This window comes from Cupressus sempervirens, chromosome 8, assembly GCF_028749045.1.
Source record: "Cupressus sempervirens isolate cs-2001-9-10 chromosome 8, ASM2874904v1, whole genome shotgun sequence".
Lineage (NCBI taxonomy): Eukaryota > Viridiplantae > Streptophyta > Pinopsida > Cupressales > Cupressaceae > Cupressus > Cupressus sempervirens.
Window position 1 is genome coordinate 260,272,130 of NC_143125.1, and position 19,075 is coordinate 260,291,204.

The following is a 19,075-nucleotide window of genomic DNA, read 5'->3' on the forward strand; positions in this document are numbered from 1 at the left end:
ATATCATGTTTTGATATTCTGATAGGCCAATACTCATATGATATCATATACTGGAAATCTTTTGATCAAAGATTTCCTATATGTATTATTCTTGAAATATTACCTATGGTGTAATATCTATGTGTTTTATCCTTCTTCATTAAGAGGGAGTGTTAATGTTATAATTATGTCGGATAAATTATATTATATATATGAGATATATAAATAATATATGGCAAATATTATATATGAAATAATTAAGTGTATATATATATATATATATATATATATATCTTGTATTATAACTATAACTAGTGTAAGTTAATATATTAAAGAGACATGCCTCTTTAATCACATATATATTCACTCATATAGTAACTTGGAAAACACAAAAAAAATCTGTAAGTGCTATTACAAGTTACAACATATCCAAAGCCTAAGATCTTTAACACTCTCACCCCTCAAACAGAGGAAAAGAAATAATAAAGACCTTAGAGTGTTGTGATCCTCACAAGCTCATTTTAGGTGAAATGCAATAGCTTTCTTTCAATATGAAGGGGATGAAACATAAACTACAATAAATTATTCCTTGCCCTAGTCATCAATACATGGTCTTTGATTTAAAAAGTAACAGTGACTGATTATCCAGCATGAATTTAGCAAGCATTTGACCAAAAAGAGAAAGAGATCATGTTAATAATTTATAGCTTCAGTCGGATAATTCATATGAATAACTTGTTCATTATATATATATATATAATTGTGTATGTTAATATTTATATCCATATTATGGTAAAATTATGAATCAAAGTTGTTATATGGTTGTCATGAAGCATGTTGATTGTGGTTATAACTTCAAATTTATCGAGCATGTTGGAGTGACGTGTGCAGGTGACTTTAACATTATATCCACATAAACTAGTGTCTACATTGGGCCTAGTCATATTGCTAACACACGACACTCATGCACGTGATTGGGTCTTCCTCGTCTTTCGTCTTACCTTGCAGTCATGAAGTGTTTTGCTAAACCAACATTGACCAAGGATTATCATTTAATTTACCGCCAAACCTTGTGTGGAATTGATGAGTCATTTGGATGAAGGGATGTATGTAGGGGTCAGTTTCCCATAGTACACGCCTTAGTTTATATAAATTAGTGTTCATGCCGATTGCAAATGTAGATAACAGACAATTCAAAATAGGGTCTTTCATATTAAAGGTGGCAGCAGTACTATTAAGTACCATTATTAATTTGTTCAAGGTTACTTCATAAAGAATATATATTATAAGAATATTTGTAAACATAAGTGATCAATATAAATCTAATCTTGAATTTCAAAAGATCAATCACTGCCATAAGTAGAACGTTGATATATCCTAGAGAGCCCCACTCACAGGTGAAATGTGCAGAAAATGTAAGCACACATCCACTTAAATCTATTAGAATATGGAAAATATATATTTAGATGGCAATTTCTCATTTTATTTCCTCATTATTGAGGACTTTAAAGGATTGATTTTAGGAAGAATAGCACACATTTCACACAGATAAAATTTCTTTGTGACAATTCAGGTTTTACTAAATGGTGTGGACCCATGTCTAAATACACACAAAACGAGCAGGAGGGGAGGTTCAACAGAAGAAAATCTTATAAATTAGGTAACTTTGCCTCATAAGGCTACTCTCTGCAATGATGTTGCTAAAATATGAGAAAAAATAGAACACCATTTCAAGTGCAGAAAACTTTAAGAACTCTATAATCTAGACAATTTTTACCAAGCAAAGAAAACTCAATCCACATTTTTGATGCAACAACCCTCTGGGATTCCAATTGAGTATCAAGGTAGTGCAAATATTTCAGTCTGTTAGAGAAACCTTGGAGATAAAAACTAACCTCAAATCTTCAAATCGCTGACATAAAGTTAGCAAGTCGGCAGCTTCAGGAACTTTAACCAAGATATCCAGAGCTTGTCTTGCCAACTTCTGTTTCTCTTCAGAATCCACAGCAGTGTTAGCCCTGTGCAGGCACTCAACTGCTTGAAAAAATTTGTAATCTGATTCATTATAATAGCTTGGGCATCCATCCCTCAATTTGACACTGATGTCATCCACACTTCCTCTACCATCTGGCCCAATATAATACTGGAAATAAAGACCAAAGTGAGTGCCTAATGTTAAATGAAAAGAGGAAATACGACATGAAGACGAAAACAATTAAGCACTCAAACTGTTACAGACAACCAGCGCACACACAATCAATGGTCCAACAACTAAAACATGGAAAAAGATTTTTAGTACAAATGTTAAAAAGAAAGAGCACATTATATTGGCAAATCATTTCTAAAGCACAAACTCATACCAAAGGGAGAAATGATAAATTTCAATGAAATAAACAATGAAAAGCGTCCAAAATATCTGGATAAAACTAGCAATTACCCTTTTACTTTAACAGTAAAACTGTAAATGAATCTGTTAAAAACTAAAACAGAATTTAAAACCTAAGGGCAACACTGAAAGAGCATACCTGCATTAATGCAGCAACTAATTTTGTAGCAATCAGGTCACCCTCATCCGAACAGACAAGCTGATGGAATGTCAAGTGAGCTAATTTCTTTCGCATATTACTATCCAAGCTCTGTGCTAGCCTAGCCACATGGTGTTGAGAAAGAAGTTGAAAAAGAAGAAGTGCTTCACCCGATCTTCTTAGCAATCGCCTTATGCACTCCATGCTTCTAACCTAACAGCAAAATACAATATAGTACATAGCCTAATATTCTTATAACAAAATTTTGAACTCACAAAATTGCTGCAAACAGGCATCTTAAAACATATCAATTTATTGAAAACTCAAACTGTGATCTATATAAACAAAACTCATAAAGACAAATTGGATCCTATAAATAATAGACATTTTCTGCACCTCAAATGCAGACAGCTCTGCTGGATTGTAGGGAACCCTCTGTCTCTTGTTTGATGGTGCTGGGATACTTCCTTGTTCCCCATTGCGAGCAGGAATATTTAACACATGTCTTCCTCCAGTTTGATCTGTTGTCCCAAAGCTTTGGTTTGCATTGTACAAAATCGAACCGGCCATGTCTCCCACACCAACAACACGGCCATACAGTCCTCTACTCTGGTTTCTCCTTAACCTCAAAAATTGTTCTAATGAACGTATTTTATTTTCAAGTATCTGCATCACATCCATGGGAAGTCTGCAGACAATAATTGCATTGTCCATATCCATATCACTTCCAGACTCTCCCTTAACAACCATAACTGGAAGTTCCCAGACAGCCCAGAGCAATCTCGATGCACACAAACAAAGACCCTCATGGGCACCAGAGAAAACTGGCTCAGCATCTTGAACAACTTGCCCCATATTAAATCCAGCTCCAGGGGTGATACTATTCATCAATGTACTTGTACCCTGCATCCTGGGCATCCCAACAAGTCTTGGATCCTCAAATGCTTCGGCGGCCTTTTCAGCAACAACATGTGACACTATATTCTCTTGACTGGATGTAAGTCGAGCAGCCAAAAGAAGGCACATTGCTGCAGCTTCTCCTGAACCAAAACGCTGAAAGAAGTCCTCTAGCAAAGATCTTGTTGCACTGGATTCCAATAATCTTTGCAGAATATCAATAGGCCTGTTAAATACAATCTCCATAAGACCCATTGTACTAAAAACGACAGCTCTCCTCCTTGGAAGTATATGTTGTGTAGCCAACTCACCTAGTGCCCATAATTTTTTGGCTCTAGTCATTTCACTGGACTCTTCAATGCTTCCGGAGTCACATAATTCCAACAATGAAGCTTGCACAGTAGTTGTGCACTCTGGTGGGGGCAAGACATCAGCCAACGAAAGAGTTCTACCCTCAACAGCCAGCTCTGTTACTGTTTCTCTTAATGCACGGGAGCCTCTACCTGTGGTTGTTATTCCACCTAATGTAAAGTTACCTGATGTTGCTGACAATGAGGTCAAATCCCGACTAACAATTATCAGCCTAGAAGTTGTTGGAAGTGATGAATCAGAAAGCAGAAGAACACCAGCAGAATAGTAAGCTGTTTCAATTTTCATAACCAAGCTTTCAGCTTGAGAACGGCCACTGACCGAAGGGCTTCCAAATGTAATACCACTTCCAAGTCCAATTGAAGGAGAAGGGCGTGTTGTTACCACCTTTAAAACTGATGGCTTTTGATAACTGCCACTTAAACCAGTCAATCCTCCAAGAGGACCACTAGTCCCAATACTTGAAGCTGTAGAGAGATACATCCGACGACCATCTGAAGCAACAGCAACAAGATGTATCCACTTTGACTCCACTGTAGAAACAGTTGCAATTGATACAATAGATGTCTTAGAAAACCTCGATGCTGCCCTACTTCCAATTGATCGAGCCCCTCCATAGCGGTTATCCCTATGATCACTCAAATTTCTTTCTTCTGTGACCTTTTTAGGAGGACCATCACACTCCTTCCCAAGATCAAATACCTGAATCTTAGACTCCTGTGTCCGTGCATACAAAATATGTCTTTCATTATCAATTACTAACTCCACAATTGGATCTACAGCTCCAAACTTCAGCACATTAGGCAACACCCACCTGATTCAGAAGAGGTCTTTTGGACCTTGGTCAGTATCAAAGATACAACATATCATTAACTTAACTGAGCAATAAAAGTAAAACAATAATAAGTTAAATTAATGTGAAATGTTATATATCAGCACCTTGATAACAGGATTCCTAGCCCTCCAGTATAACAGACTTTGCGACAACGTTTCTGCCAGCCTGAACCCGTGGAATACTGCAGTTCATATATGTGGCCATCACGCCCAGCAAGATAGATATGGCCTTTATCTGTGCATGCGACACAAGTCATAGTAACTCCATCTGTTGGTATTGTATACTCAGGCAATGGTTGTAAAGAAATTTCATCAAATGGATCGGTATAATCAATGCTGCTAGTGCAGCATACACCAAGGAGAACCAACTGTTCAAAATACAATCTTTGGTTAGCCAGTAAAGAATCATTAGTGTTGATCAGTAGAAAGAGAAAAACAAATTCAAAAAATAAAATCAAAAATCAAAACATAATACCAAGTTCAAAACTCAGATGATTGGCTGTTCCTTATCAAGAAAATAGCTTTATTAAGATAAAATGATGGACCATTAGGATTCACTCACCTCAACAGGAGTAGCGAGTACCAAAAGATACTGTATTGCTTCAACAAAAATACCAGGCTTAACTTTTGCAAGGCCTACAGCACATATGGCTTGTTCCTCACCACTATATTCTGGGCATTGTCCGTCCCTGAATCAAAAAGGCCCATTAGGATAATTATAAACATTGAATATGTTTTGGGTTAAATAAAAACAAAGACCTCAAGTTCGGATCAAACTAATTAGAACTTTAAGCAGTTGAAATATAAATGTGTTGTAATTGAGAAGTGTTGTATTTGAGAATTTATGTGCTTGCAATATAAAGATTGTGTTACAGAAAAAAGGCAGCTCTTATATATAATTCATGTCACGGCCTGTTACACAGATATCAACTTGTCCATTTACTTAGTAAGCTTTTTCACAAGAATTAAAACTTTCTCACTCTAGATATTCATCAAACACATCTCCTACCATATCCTTCGTTTTTTTATTGCTAAAGAAGCACATGACCATTATTTACATCACCAGATGCCACTATATGTTGAAATCAGTATCCATGATTCAGTAGAATAGGAACCATACTTCTGCTCTATATGGGTCTTTTCGTGTAGTCAATACCAGATATTTTCTCATTCTCTTGTTGAAGCTAAATTGGCTGTGATTGGGCAGAAGACAATTTTCTCAAGAGAAGCTACATTCACCTAAATACAAGTGCAGGTATCAACACACAATTGGACTATGCCGTAGTCTGCACACTTGCATCTCAGCAGGAAGAAGCAAGCTTATATGATTTCTTAAATATTTTTGTCTGCACCTCACATCCATGGACTTCAACCACAATTGTTAATAATGTCCAGAAAACATCATTCTAGGTCATAATTTTCTCACACATGTGATGAGAGAAATCGTAACGTGCCCTAATTGGTGTAACCTAGTTTTGTCCAAAGTAACAATTCCGTGACATAACTTGATTTTCAAATAATATTTCTATAATGAAATCATAAAACATCTATTTAACTTTCCAAAGTAAATATGCTGTTAATATTTTTTTGAAAATCTATAGCTCCATTTCCAATTATTAACTATACCAGGGATTGAAGAGGAATGTATGACAAGGCCCCAGATCATTTTCCGCAAGTAAACCCAAGGGCATGGCATAACACCCCTTGGCCCCGAGTGGCAGGAATCTCTTTCCATCCAACATTAGGGTGGCCAACTTTGAGGGAGACCCCATATCTGCTTTCCCAATCATGTATCCTTACCATCCCGTACATGATTGCTTACATTCTTTAGTTTCACTTCCAACAACCAACCAGCGAAAAGGTTGGAGAGGAACCCACCATAGGGCGCCCAAAATATTCAGCACAACTAAGCCCAAGGGCATGGTATAACACACCTTTACCCCAAGTAGCAGGAATCTCTCTCCATCCAACATTGTGGTGGCCTACTTAGAGGGAGAACCCGTATATACTCTCCCAACCATGTCTCTTTACTAACCCATACATGATTGCTTTCAGTTTCACTTCCCACAACCAACCATCGTAGAGGTTTAAGAGGAACACATGATGGGGGGCTCCAAACATTTGCCACAACCAAGCCCAAGGGTGTGGTATGATACCTCTTAGCTCTGAGAGGCGGGAATCTCTCTTCATCCAACATTGGGATAACCTACCCAAAGGGAGAATCTGCATCTGCGCACCCAATTGTGTCTCCTTACTAACCCATACATGATTGCATGTAGAAGAATAAATTATTCAACTCAATAATTGAAGAAACTAGACAGTTTAGTCATTCTCCTTGCAAATGAAAACCAATAATCAAATGACATGTGCTTTTCTTTCATCATTTGTTTAGAATTAACCTTTACCTTATCAGTACTCAGTAGGATCATCTGAAAAGAAATAAATTTTATTATCATTAAATCCTAACCTCTGATCTTCTGCTTCACTCATTTGATTAGTATACATAGAAGAAAAATCCTCGAGATAAAAACATGTCACTAAGCATATTCTCAATAAATATTATCATAGTCTTCAAGGATACTCATCTCGGTATGCTGTTCATACTTTATACCTGTATCAACTGCATCACTTTTATGAGCAATACCTACTGTCTCTGGTTCATGAATGCAATCCTTGACATCTAACTCTTGTTTAGCCTTTGATAGATCTTCAAGCGCATTATATCCTTCATTAAATGCGAGATCTCCAATGTCATGCATTTGATCAGTCATAAAAGTATCAAGAAAAATGATCTTTGCTTGATTGTCCTCTTGTATGCAATCTTCTCCATCTCCACACTCCAGATGTTGATTATTCCCACAAAAAGGTTTAACTCATCTTCAACGGATGCAACTTTTCTTTTACCAAGAATTTGATTGGATATGAAACTTGGAAGATATTCAGAACTATACTCATATGATTACATTTCTTGTTCATATGATAAATTGGGAGATGCCTCACCTTCTAAATACATATCATGAATTGTGTCAGCTTCAAAATCATTAGGTGTGTTATCTTCGTCATAGTGCTGATATATTTGATTGCATAAAAGATCTTCAAACAATGAATTCAAGAAAGTAGCAACCTCGGAAATTTCTTTATGAGAACTTCCATTTGAAACTTCTTTATGTTTATATGTTGTACCTTGCTCTATTTCAACTTCACAAAATATTCTGTAAGGGTTCACTATCACTTCACCGCATGAGATGCTTGAAATGATATTGAAATCATTCTCGGATGCACTTTCTTCCTCTTCCCGAATGTTCGCATTTTCCTCAAGATCCAAAAAGTGTATAAGAGCTATATTCTTCACTCCCTTGTGCTAATTCATCATATATGGGATCTGAAAATTCTTTGAAATTGTATCCAAATAGATCTCTTTCTATACTTAGACCACAATGCACATCTTCAACAAATATATCATCTTCCTGTGAAGTGTATGATCTTTCTGGTTCACTGGTTTCCTCCTCATGAAAGCAATATGGATTGACTTCACAAGGTGCTTTGTTTCCGAAAAGTAATTATTCATGCCTTACAGGGAATAAATCTGATAAACTCTATAGATCAATTACACGTTCATCAAATATTGTACCTTCTTGGGATTTATCAAATACTTTTTGAATATGAGTTGATCCACTATTCCACTTTGAGAAAAAATTTGGGCCATTCTTTTCAACATACATCTTATATTCCGTGTCTAATAAGGCTGAGATTTCATCCATGCTAAGAGAATCCTCTTCCTCATTTCCATATTCCCCATAAACTAATCCTTACCAGTCTCATCACGATCGGATTCTTCTTCAATGGGATCAAAAATTTCTTTTATATTCGAATTTGAAACATCACTCAACTCGTGTTTGCTCATTCTCTTCTACTGTCAATTCATTATCCATTAGTTTGAGAAAGATACGAAATTGCTGATCATATAAGAGACCTAGTTCTTGTACTCTATTGAAAAGATTAGAGGATGGAGGTCTATATGCTAAAGGTATTTCTTGATACGCATTAAACACTCTCATGAAGAATTGTACTGCGGATTCATCTTCATATCTTTCTATATTGAAAAAGGCATCAAGTGGAGACATGTGTTGGTCCTCTTCCATGTTGCAATTCTAATCTTCATGTTGTTCATAACACATCTCATCTGCGCTGCTTGCATCATGAAATTCAAATAGAAACCATTGTTCGAATTGTTTCCATGACGAGATGCATTGTGTGGGTAATGATTCATATGCTTGTCTTGCATTGTCCTTCAAGGTCTTGGCAAATAACTTCATCCAATGATCCTCTGCATGGACCTCATAGTCTTCTATGAATGTATAAAATGCATCCAAATGCTGAATGGTTGGTTCATCCCGTTCTCCAAGGAATTTTGGTACAAGTTGTGAAAGCTTTGGGGATAATTTGATAGGTTCATAATCAAACGTGCCGAAATCCAATGGCCTGATGCCATTTGGAATGAAAGACTTTCTTTGAAATGGTCAATACATCTGAAAACGCTATATACCATTTCCTTCTAAGTCATCCCCCTCAGCAGAGTCACTGATGATCTAAGTACTCCCCTTTCTTGAAATACCAATCCAAAATTCATCGAAACACAATAGAGCCGCCACCTCCTAATGGAGGAAATGAATTGTTTCCGATAATATGAGTTGTTTTCTCCAGTAGAGAACACCTCATCAAAGATCAAATCCGCAGCCAAAGCTTAAAGAAGACATACAATGCTCTACAAGATACAATCTCCACAAAGCAATTTAGGATTCATAAAATAATTACGAGAGATCGAAATCCTCAAGGAATTTAAAAATGCACTTTAATGAATGTAAAGAACTCATTAATTGAGATATCAGATATATCAAAATATGCTTAACTAACCAAATAGAACTTGACTCTTACTAGTCTGAAATCAAAGACTCTTAAGGAGATTTTGTAACTCGCCCCCAGCAAAGTCACCAATCTGTTGGTTCCCAAAACCACTGATTGAAATCCTACAAGACTTGCCAACGCAATGCTCGAATATCCAACCAGTTATGGCCAACTTGACGGGACTGATCGATGTGATCCAAATCCCCCGCACTTTTGGCTCTACAAGGCCAAGGCAGGCACACCTGATCTTGGACAACAACTTAGATCCAATATCTTTATAGCAGATTGGTTAGAATACGAATATAATGAGAGTTTTCAAAATAGCAAGGATTATAGAAAGCTTTTAACTTGCAAATTGTCAATAGAGAATAATAAATGAATATGTGAATTTTTTTTAAATAAGTATGGATTAATGCACCAAATGAATCTATTAATTCTTCAAAAGAAAGATATGAGATAATTACCAGCGTATGGATTATGAATCATGAATAATATAAAGACCAGTGCTTAATTAAATAGGGCAATAGAGTCAATATTATAAGTTATTACGTATAACTTTATAAAATTCTATGCACATCAATTATAAACAATTTAGTAATCAAGATGCGACCGATCAAATATATGGACGCAATTTTGAAATACTCTAGAATGTATTTTAACTCCTATGGTTCGGAGACAAACCAGACAGAATCGAAAACAATTAAATATTTCTCAATATCTATGATGTTCGACTTTAAAATGCTATAATTGATCATGTTCACTTATCTATCATATAAATTAATTTATATTATTTTTTAAAATAATTATAAAGAACGAAAATATATAATATTTCAACTCTAAAGCTTCATGCAAATAAAATAAAATAAATATTTCTTACTAATCATGCCGGAAATAAATTTGCACTAGAGACACTCCTTATGGATGATCCATCCAATGCAGTTTGACTCCAAAATCGTATCAATAATTCAATGTCCACAGGCTTAGTTCAAAATTCCATTTGTTCACCAACGAGAAAATAATATATCAGGTATGCACTTATGTAAAATTTTAGGAATTGTATATGAATATATATTGTATAAGATTTTACATCTCCTATTTATAAAAGTGAAGGGGTGCGAATATGTAATGGCGCACCTCTTCATACCAACTAAATGCAACTATTTTAATTACAAAATGCTTATCTATGATAGATAGTAATGTAACCTTGAAATGGAGCGTATAATTTGATTTCCAAAGTGAAATAAGTTAGCCATTTAAGCTATGATATCTAATAGGTAATCTCCCACGAGGCCAAAGATAAATATGGAAAGTTTTATTCCCTCGACATTGTTGCAACCTTTCCTCTGCACCCACAATTTTTTCATGTATTCAATGCTTTCTTCCAGATACTGAAATCACGTGACCGCCTCATCAATTGCATCTACTTTGATTGCTTTTATATGACTCTTGTACATATTCCGACGCATTCTTTAGACTAATCACATCATTACTGGAAAGGAATAGGGGTTGACAATGGATGCTTCCATGGATTTACTTGGTACAGGATTCACTCCTTTCTCGAGCACACACTTACAACAAGAATACAACACTACTAGTCTTAATAAATCAAACATATTTTCCCTGTTCGACTGGCTTTGGTTCGATAGAATAGTTGTCACTCAGTCTCTGCATACTTCTTGTCATTTTGCATATTTACCATGAATTCGTTGTCAATTCATATATTATTCAAATGTTGTCAATTGGGAGTTTCAACACAAGATTTGACTCGGGTCCGATATTTTGTTTCCATATGGTGCCTTTGATGTAGTTTTCATCATAAGCGTTGCATACTCCAGGTTGAGCGATTACTTCAATCCACATATTCTCCTCACAAGAGTGTCAATTATGGTGAAAGATATCTCCTATTCACCTACTCCCCTTGCGTCAGGTGTTGAATGAACATGTCAAACTTGATATCTACAAACTATATTATTACTACCTGGAGTAATCCTCCTGGAGGTTTACGTCCAAAGATGGCCTTCTTTGCTGAGCACTTTCTGGAGATTCGAGATGGGGTTATTATTCGTCCTAGCTACCTATCTTGACATTGGTGTCATGCTCTGTGTATCTCTTTGGGCTCTTTTAGAGTTGGTTCTCACTATCTTCAGGCCCGAACCGACCATCATATGGATAGGGATCACCAGATCTATCAGATGTGTACTTTAGCTGAGGTCAAGATAGAGACTCGCTTTATTTTCCGTTGCCCTATCTTTTATGAGATCAAAGGGAGATTTCATTGCCTTTTTTGCGACTGCTTCTCTCTTTTAGCATTCTTCAGCTACATTGATCAACGATGTCTTGCACTTTACCTTAAGGAAGCCACCCTGCTCCGCGAGAGTACTTTGCAATCACTTCTTCCTCGCAGTCATACCTCAGATCAGCCCATTACTGCCTTTTTCTCACCCTTGTCTCTGCCAAGGGGTGTGAAAAGGCTGCTTACTACTACCACCATCGATCACTCCAAGTCTGTGAAACCCTGCAGTAGTTTATCCTAGCAACAACACTCCTCCAATAGCTCAGGAACGCAGTGCAAGGCTCATTTGCAGTCCTATCCTTCTGTGACCAAATTCTTCATGTCTACAAAGGATTCCTAATCCTTTCCTTGGCACTTCTCTTTTCTTCTTGTTTCTTACTTTATTTTCTTGGACACCGTTTGGTGATCCCGCTTCTCTCTATTTTCTTGTTGCAAGCTCTTAGTCCCATAGACCCTTTTGTGGTCTTTTGTTGGACATTAATATTATTATCTTATCTTATCTTATCTCCAAACTAAAAAGGGTTCCCTTAATTCAAACTAAAAACATTGTAACTCGCATTTTCTCTACAGATTCCTTGACATACATGATCAAAGCCTATAATCATAGAGATTTTCAGCCCTATACATAACTGTCTACATCTTTTTACTCCAATTTCCTTATGGTCATTACATAGCACTATTGTCGTGTATCTCTATTTTATATGACTATCAGGTTTTTGTCTTGACCACACATAAACCTCTAGAGACAAGATTCATGCCAAATCAATAAATACCATGTCTACATTTGAATGCTTCCTTTTTGTCTTCGCTTATTACCGTAGCATGAGCTTCTTCTTTTGTTTATACTAGAGTACACTCCGACATGACTTTCTCAAGATGTTGTTTGAGTGTACAGTCCCTATATGCACAGTATATTATCGTCATTGTTGGACTTTGTGGCATGCTATTCAATAAATCCGTATATACTCCTTTAGGCTAGATGTTCACTCTTTTTATTGATGCTTGTGTTTGATGCATCATTCACGCCCTTGTGTCTCTCACAACCAATTTTTTATTATCACCCCTTTTTATGGCCATTGATGATCAACCTTCTTCAATTTGGGAAAATGTTGTGCAGTGATCCTGTACTATAGTTTCGAATATATTCTTGAGCGGCTTTCACATTGCTTACAATACTATCTCCTTTATTAGGATTTTTCATGTTGAACAAAGTTTTTCCTTGAGCTGCATAATCCTGAGAAGCCAACCACTTCCTTTGAAGCCTTACTGGGAAAATATCTAGAAGCTGTGAGTTTATATACTCAATGAACCTTGTAAAGATGATCTCACTCCAGTTTGAAAAGGAACCTAACAGAGATGGATCAGGCATCCCTGCTTTAGCATATCAATTATTAGCATAAGTCTCCAAAGACTGATATCATGAAGACCCTTCATTACCAGCAACGTGTATTCTAAAACCATGGACTGCTAAATTCTGGGCTCTTGTAGATTAGTTGTATATAAGTATTGAATGTTGAAAATGTCTTGATCAAAGAATATATTTCTGCTATCATGCTAAAGTATTTAAACGAAGAAAATATTTCTTCATATATATTATTCATATATACTTTTAACAGGATATGATGTCCTTTTTGCTTGGATTTTAACTCGCTTTTCAATATTACTTTTTCACATCAATGGCAATTTTATCAAGCCTCCAACAAATGGAGACTGTAAATTTTTCAAGAAATTTGAGCTCTATCACATGACATTGCCAGACTATTTATATCTCCATTTCCTTTGAAAAGAGAGAACAATTCATAATGAACACAAACTTTCCAAGACAAACATCCTTCCTTTTATTATTTACTGGCTTTACAACATACTCTATCACTGCCTTACGGAGTTCTCATTCCTTCCTAAAATGATCACTGCCTTAGAGGTAATTCCCCTTTATATATTATAACTACTACTTCTTAATGAACATCCCTTTTCATTATTCAAAAGGGAACCAAAGGGAGCCAACTTTAAGACTATACTTCTAATTTATTTTGAAATTCAAACAGGTTGGCCACTTTTATAAAATGACTTTGAAACATTTTTTTTTTGTGTTTTACATTGGTCAGCCTCTCTGTGCCATCACCTAAGGAATATTATTAGTTATGGCCGTGATTTGTTTGTATAAGCAATGTCTTCATGGTGCGGGCATGACATATTTGAACGCCTGGGTCTTTTACTTATTCATGCCTGCAATTCTTATATATATGGCGATGGCATTACAGAAATATGCACACACATGAATAAAATTACTATCTACCCATTAATAACCTCAATGCCTCTCCTAGAAAGCATTGCAGTAATAAATAATAAAAATTTAGTTGCATATTACATGCAATTAGAAATTGTTGTCCATTCACGCTGAAATCCCTTTTGCCATGCACAAACTCAAAACTGAAATGATTTAATCCAATCTCAAAAAAGGGTGACTAATATAACAATTTCAAGTCAATTGCCTCCATGGCATCATGTGAAAAGCCCTATCATTCATCCAAGACAACAAAAATGAACAGAGAGCAAGAAAAGTCGTGTTGTGCCATCAACCTTGTGACAGATCATGGCTTACATGACTGTCTAAACAAAAAAAGACTAATGGATTTCCATTACCACTTACTATATACAAAAACACAAACACAATGGACAAGGGCTATAAAAATACAAAATTGCACCCACTTCTGTGATCTCATCATCATCTCACTTCAACACATTACCATGATAACGTTAAAAAAATAGTATATTATATCTAATAACCCAATAATGACAAAAAGATATAACTCAAAGATTGTCCTAAAATTAACAAAAAGAACAGAACCAGGAGATATAGTTGTCAGATCTGCAGATTGTTATTGCCATCTACATTAATGGAGAGAAAAATCATTGTAGTATACAAATTACTACACAGATAAGCTGCACCCAATGTGTTTGGTTGCAAGCATGACTAAATGAGTTATTCATTAAATTTAATGACACCCTGATTGTCACATAAAAGAGAACTCAGTGTGATCCAATGAATGTGAAGTAGGCACAAACAAATGAATTTGTAGATTACTCAAAACTTTGTATAACCAAGATGTTCATAACTAGCAATAACGTGATAGCCTGTTGATGCTTTCTCTACTCCAAAACAACTACTAAACTAGCACTTGCACTAAAAGGAGGTACAATAATTATGCCAATAGTAACATATATTGGATATGACATCAAAGAATAATGATAACAATTTAGATGTAATATGCATTTTAACTCTAACTTCAACAATAACCTCAACACTTCTACTAATTGCCCCTAACCCTTAATACTTCCTAATCCTAATTAAAGCATTAGGAACTCCACTTCGAATTGACTTGAAAATTCTAACCCTTACTCTGGTTCAACTATAATCCCAACTCCAACCTTAATCTTGTAACCCAAAATGGATCCTAATACTAATCAGTAATCACCTAAGTTATATTAAAATAGAGATGCAACATTTAAATAAATTATATTTAATACTATAATTACAACTAACAACAAATACTGACCACTATGCAACAATTGTCTATATTTATGTTATAATCTACTCACAATTTTTTTTTAATTTAAACTTAAACAACAATAATTTAATGTAGTATAATATTTGAACTTTTTATAAGTAATAGGCCGAAGCCAGATTCATTATAGTTCTTTAACAATAGTTCCAAATTTTTAAAAGAATCCACAGCTTCTTCCCTGAATCCACTCACAATACAACCAAATGCTTGAATTTGCGCTCACAGAAGTAGATAATTCTAAAACAATCATTCGCATTTACTGCTATTGTCAGACTTAAAAAACATTTATGCCAGTAGCTTTTGTACATCACATACATTAATATAGACTATAGCAATAGTGTGCCCAATTCTTATAACATACTCAAAATAAATCGAAGTCCACTGTTGAAATATAGCCTTCAAATATTAAGAGATTTGATTTACGACATGTCTTCTCCCTCCGAGGATTCAAAGAGTCACAATCTATTTGAATACCAGCAGAAATAGGAGAATGACCAGAAATGGTCCTCGGGGTAACCACAACAAGAGAGATTTTGCCTCATGGGAGAAGAAAAAAAAGCAATGGGTTTGATACATTCTGAACAATCTGCAGTAAATTCTATGTTTTCCAAATTAGTTAATAAACCAAGTGTACCAAACTGGGCAATTAAGTAGGGCACTTAGGGACAGGAGAAACAGTGGCACAATTCCCCGGAGGCAATTACCTCAATGTTGAAATTCTCAGAGAAATGGCTAAGATGAAAGGCATCACGACCTCGGGAAGGATACCAAAGTGGGAAGTGTCAATAAACAAATGATGAGAAGGACAAAACCCCCACCAGTACATGTCAAGGATGCGTGAATGCCCAGAGAGGTGGTACCCAAGAAAAGTAGGGGGAGATAGGAAACCCGGAAGCAGATAACAAAGGTTTAATGTCTGTTAATAAATGGTGATGCGGGTAAATCCATGAAGGTGGACAAAACTGAGGTCTAAGCAAGTGATGTGGCAAGAACTAATTGCAAAAGGACAGTGGAACAGCTCAACACAATTGCAAAGAACAATTAAATGGTGGCAAGACACATGAGGAAAAGGTGAAGCAAACAAGGAAAAGGGATGTCTACCCTCCACTATGCACTCTAGCAAAAAGGGAGAGAAGCAGATGGATCCTAGGAGATCAGAGCGGATTTTGAGTATTATCACAAAGTTGCAGCGACTAAGGAAGGGGACACATGGTAGAGAAACCTCAAGTAGGGATTTTCAATGACCCACGATCGAGGTAAGGTATCTCAAGAAGAATTTAAAAGCTAACCAAGTGAATGAAAGAATAGGCATTTAATTGCAACAATAAATTATGAAGGACGTCAATCCACCTCTACACACATGCGAAGTTAATTGGCTTGCCACTCGAGGAAAAGATAGTATACCAATTGCATGCAAAGGATATCGATTTGCATTATTCATCGCTTGTTGTCAAAGCAAAGGAAAGGAACGTGGTGATCGGTGATCATGGAAGCCAATTTCAACCTGTGGTATCCAAAACAGCAAATGCTTTTCTATAGAAAAGTTTTGGTGGAGAGGCTTAATAATGTATTGACCACACATGAACTGCGGTTTTTGCTGTCAGCCGACTGGATGGTCCCGGCGGTGTTCCTGTAGCCGACGGAATGACTGTCGTCGGTGTTTGTATTTTGTAGCCTACGGGTAAATAGTGTGTAGCGGACATAATGTTTGTGGCCGACGGACTCCTTCGGGAAGGTTCGGCGGATAGTATTTATATCCTGTCTAGGATCATTGTAAAGCATCATCTTCTATTACTCATCTTATGAAGCATAATGTAAGTCTGGCATATGCGAATATAATTCTGCTATTCTGTTCCATTGTCTGTATGTGTTGAATTCTTTACCAGTACGGTAAACATTTGGCGCCGTTGCTGTATGAATATGGAAGGTGGGAGGAATGAAGATTAATGCCAAATCAGCTTAACAAGGATCGGAATAAGGCCAAGGGCAAAGATGGAATCCGTACTGCACAAGAACATTTAATTCTGGCACAGTAGGCAAACCGCTGACGAAGATTCCAGAGGATTGCTGACGGAAACAGGAGTGCGGAGGCATTGTTGGAGGAGACTCAACAATGGGTGGAATTGGTAGAAGAAGCACGGGAGGACTTTTTGAATTTTTGTTCGCCGAGGGAAGAGAATCTAGACGGAAGAGCATCGACTCGCACGGCTCGGAGTGCCGACGAAGCAAGAGTGTGGAGTGAACTCTTCGTCCGAGATATACTTCCGGAGGAGACGACTTCAGAAAACCCTTCTTCACCAAGGTTCGCAGCGGTTGAGTCTGTCGGTGTGAGATACCAGTCCGTCGGTGTAGAAGTGCAGTCCACCGGTGTGGGAGACCAGTCCGCCAAAGTGCATTCCGCCGGTGTGGGAGTGCAGTCCGCCAATGTCGCAGGACCGAGCAACACTTGTTTACAGACACCAATCATGATGGCGTTACCAAAAGAGAAATTGCCGAAGTTTGATGGCGATGGTACGGCTGATCCCATCCGGCACTGTAAAACATGTGAAACGATCTGGAGGGCAAATGGCATAATTGATGAAGACGACTGGATGAGACAATTTTCGGCAACCCTACGGGGTGTGGCAATTGACTGGTTTAAAGAGTTCCTGGCCAAATTTCAACTGTTGTGGGACGATAATGAAATTGTAGCAGAGATCTTCAATACCAAGCAAGGAAAGAACGAAACTATCCGTGTTTACGCCAAGAAATTAAAAGATCTGATAAAAAAAATGGAGAATAAGCCGGCGGATGGACTTCAGAAAAGGTAGTTCGTGGAAGGTCTATGCCCTAACTTGCGGAAGAAAATGAAAATTGTGTCGCCGTCGTCATACACAGAAGCCTATAACAGAGCATTGAATCTCGAAAGTGAGCACAAGACAAAGAAGAAGAAGAAGACTAATTCCTCTGATTCTGATGATGACGAACCTTTCGGCGAAGATAGCAATAACGATGAGGGCAGTAGCAAGAAGGTTCGCGCCCTACAGAAGGATATGATCCGCATGATGAAGGAATTTAAAAACATGCAGAAGGAGCCAAAAGGCAGTGAGTTGTGGTGCACGAACTGTAAGACCAACGGTCATACTAAGGGATCGTGTCCAAAGAACAAATTCTGCGACATTTGTCAGATCATGGGCCATTCGACAAAGGAGTGCCCCTTTAACATGAAGACCAGAGGATCCCCGTAGGTACTTCTTATGCAGGTAAACACGAATACCGCCGGTGCTACATCTGGAGGATACAGGAATAATCGGCGTGGACAGAACAATAACAACAACAATAACAATACCAATACGAGCAGAAGCCGAATCCAGTATGATGCAAATGGACGGCCGATTATTCAGTGCCGCGCATGTAACTTGTGGGGGCATTTTGCGCGGGAGTGTCCAACAGCGAATACACCTCAACTATTGTGCCGATGGTGCGGACCCGGCGATCATGACGACTCAAAGTGTCCAAAATCCAGAGTGAACCTGATCACTGTCAGGGTGGATGAGGAAGAAGTTCTGGCAATTACGCGAAAACAAGCAAAAGAATACCCGAACCCCGCCGAAGAAAAGAGGAAATTTGCGGAAGCACGGGTAGAGGTTGGAAAAGTATCCCAAGCAGCAACACCTTCGGACACCGCCGGCACTTCAGCGAGGAATTCCGCGGAACAAAACATAGTA

At 37.2% G+C, this 19,075-nt stretch overlaps 1 protein-coding gene across 1 annotated transcript in view; it reads right to left on the reverse strand.

Moving 5' to 3' along the window:
* NUP155 (nucleoporin 155) overlaps nucleotides 1–19,075 on the reverse strand; it is a 171,794-nt gene that overhangs the window by 53,668 nt on the left and 99,051 nt on the right. Inside the window, exons 4-8 of the mRNA XM_089797398.1 lie at nucleotides 5,167–5,293; nucleotides 4,710–4,972; nucleotides 2,901–4,584; nucleotides 2,505–2,717; nucleotides 1,875–2,122 (exon numbers count right to left, since the gene is read on the reverse strand). Of these exons, the coding sequence (XP_089653524.1) occupies nucleotides 1,875–2,122; nucleotides 2,505–2,717; nucleotides 2,901–4,584; nucleotides 4,710–4,972; nucleotides 5,167–5,293 (2,535 nt within the window). The remainder of the gene's footprint in view (nucleotides 1–1,874; nucleotides 2,123–2,504; nucleotides 2,718–2,900; nucleotides 4,585–4,709; nucleotides 4,973–5,166; nucleotides 5,294–19,075) is intronic.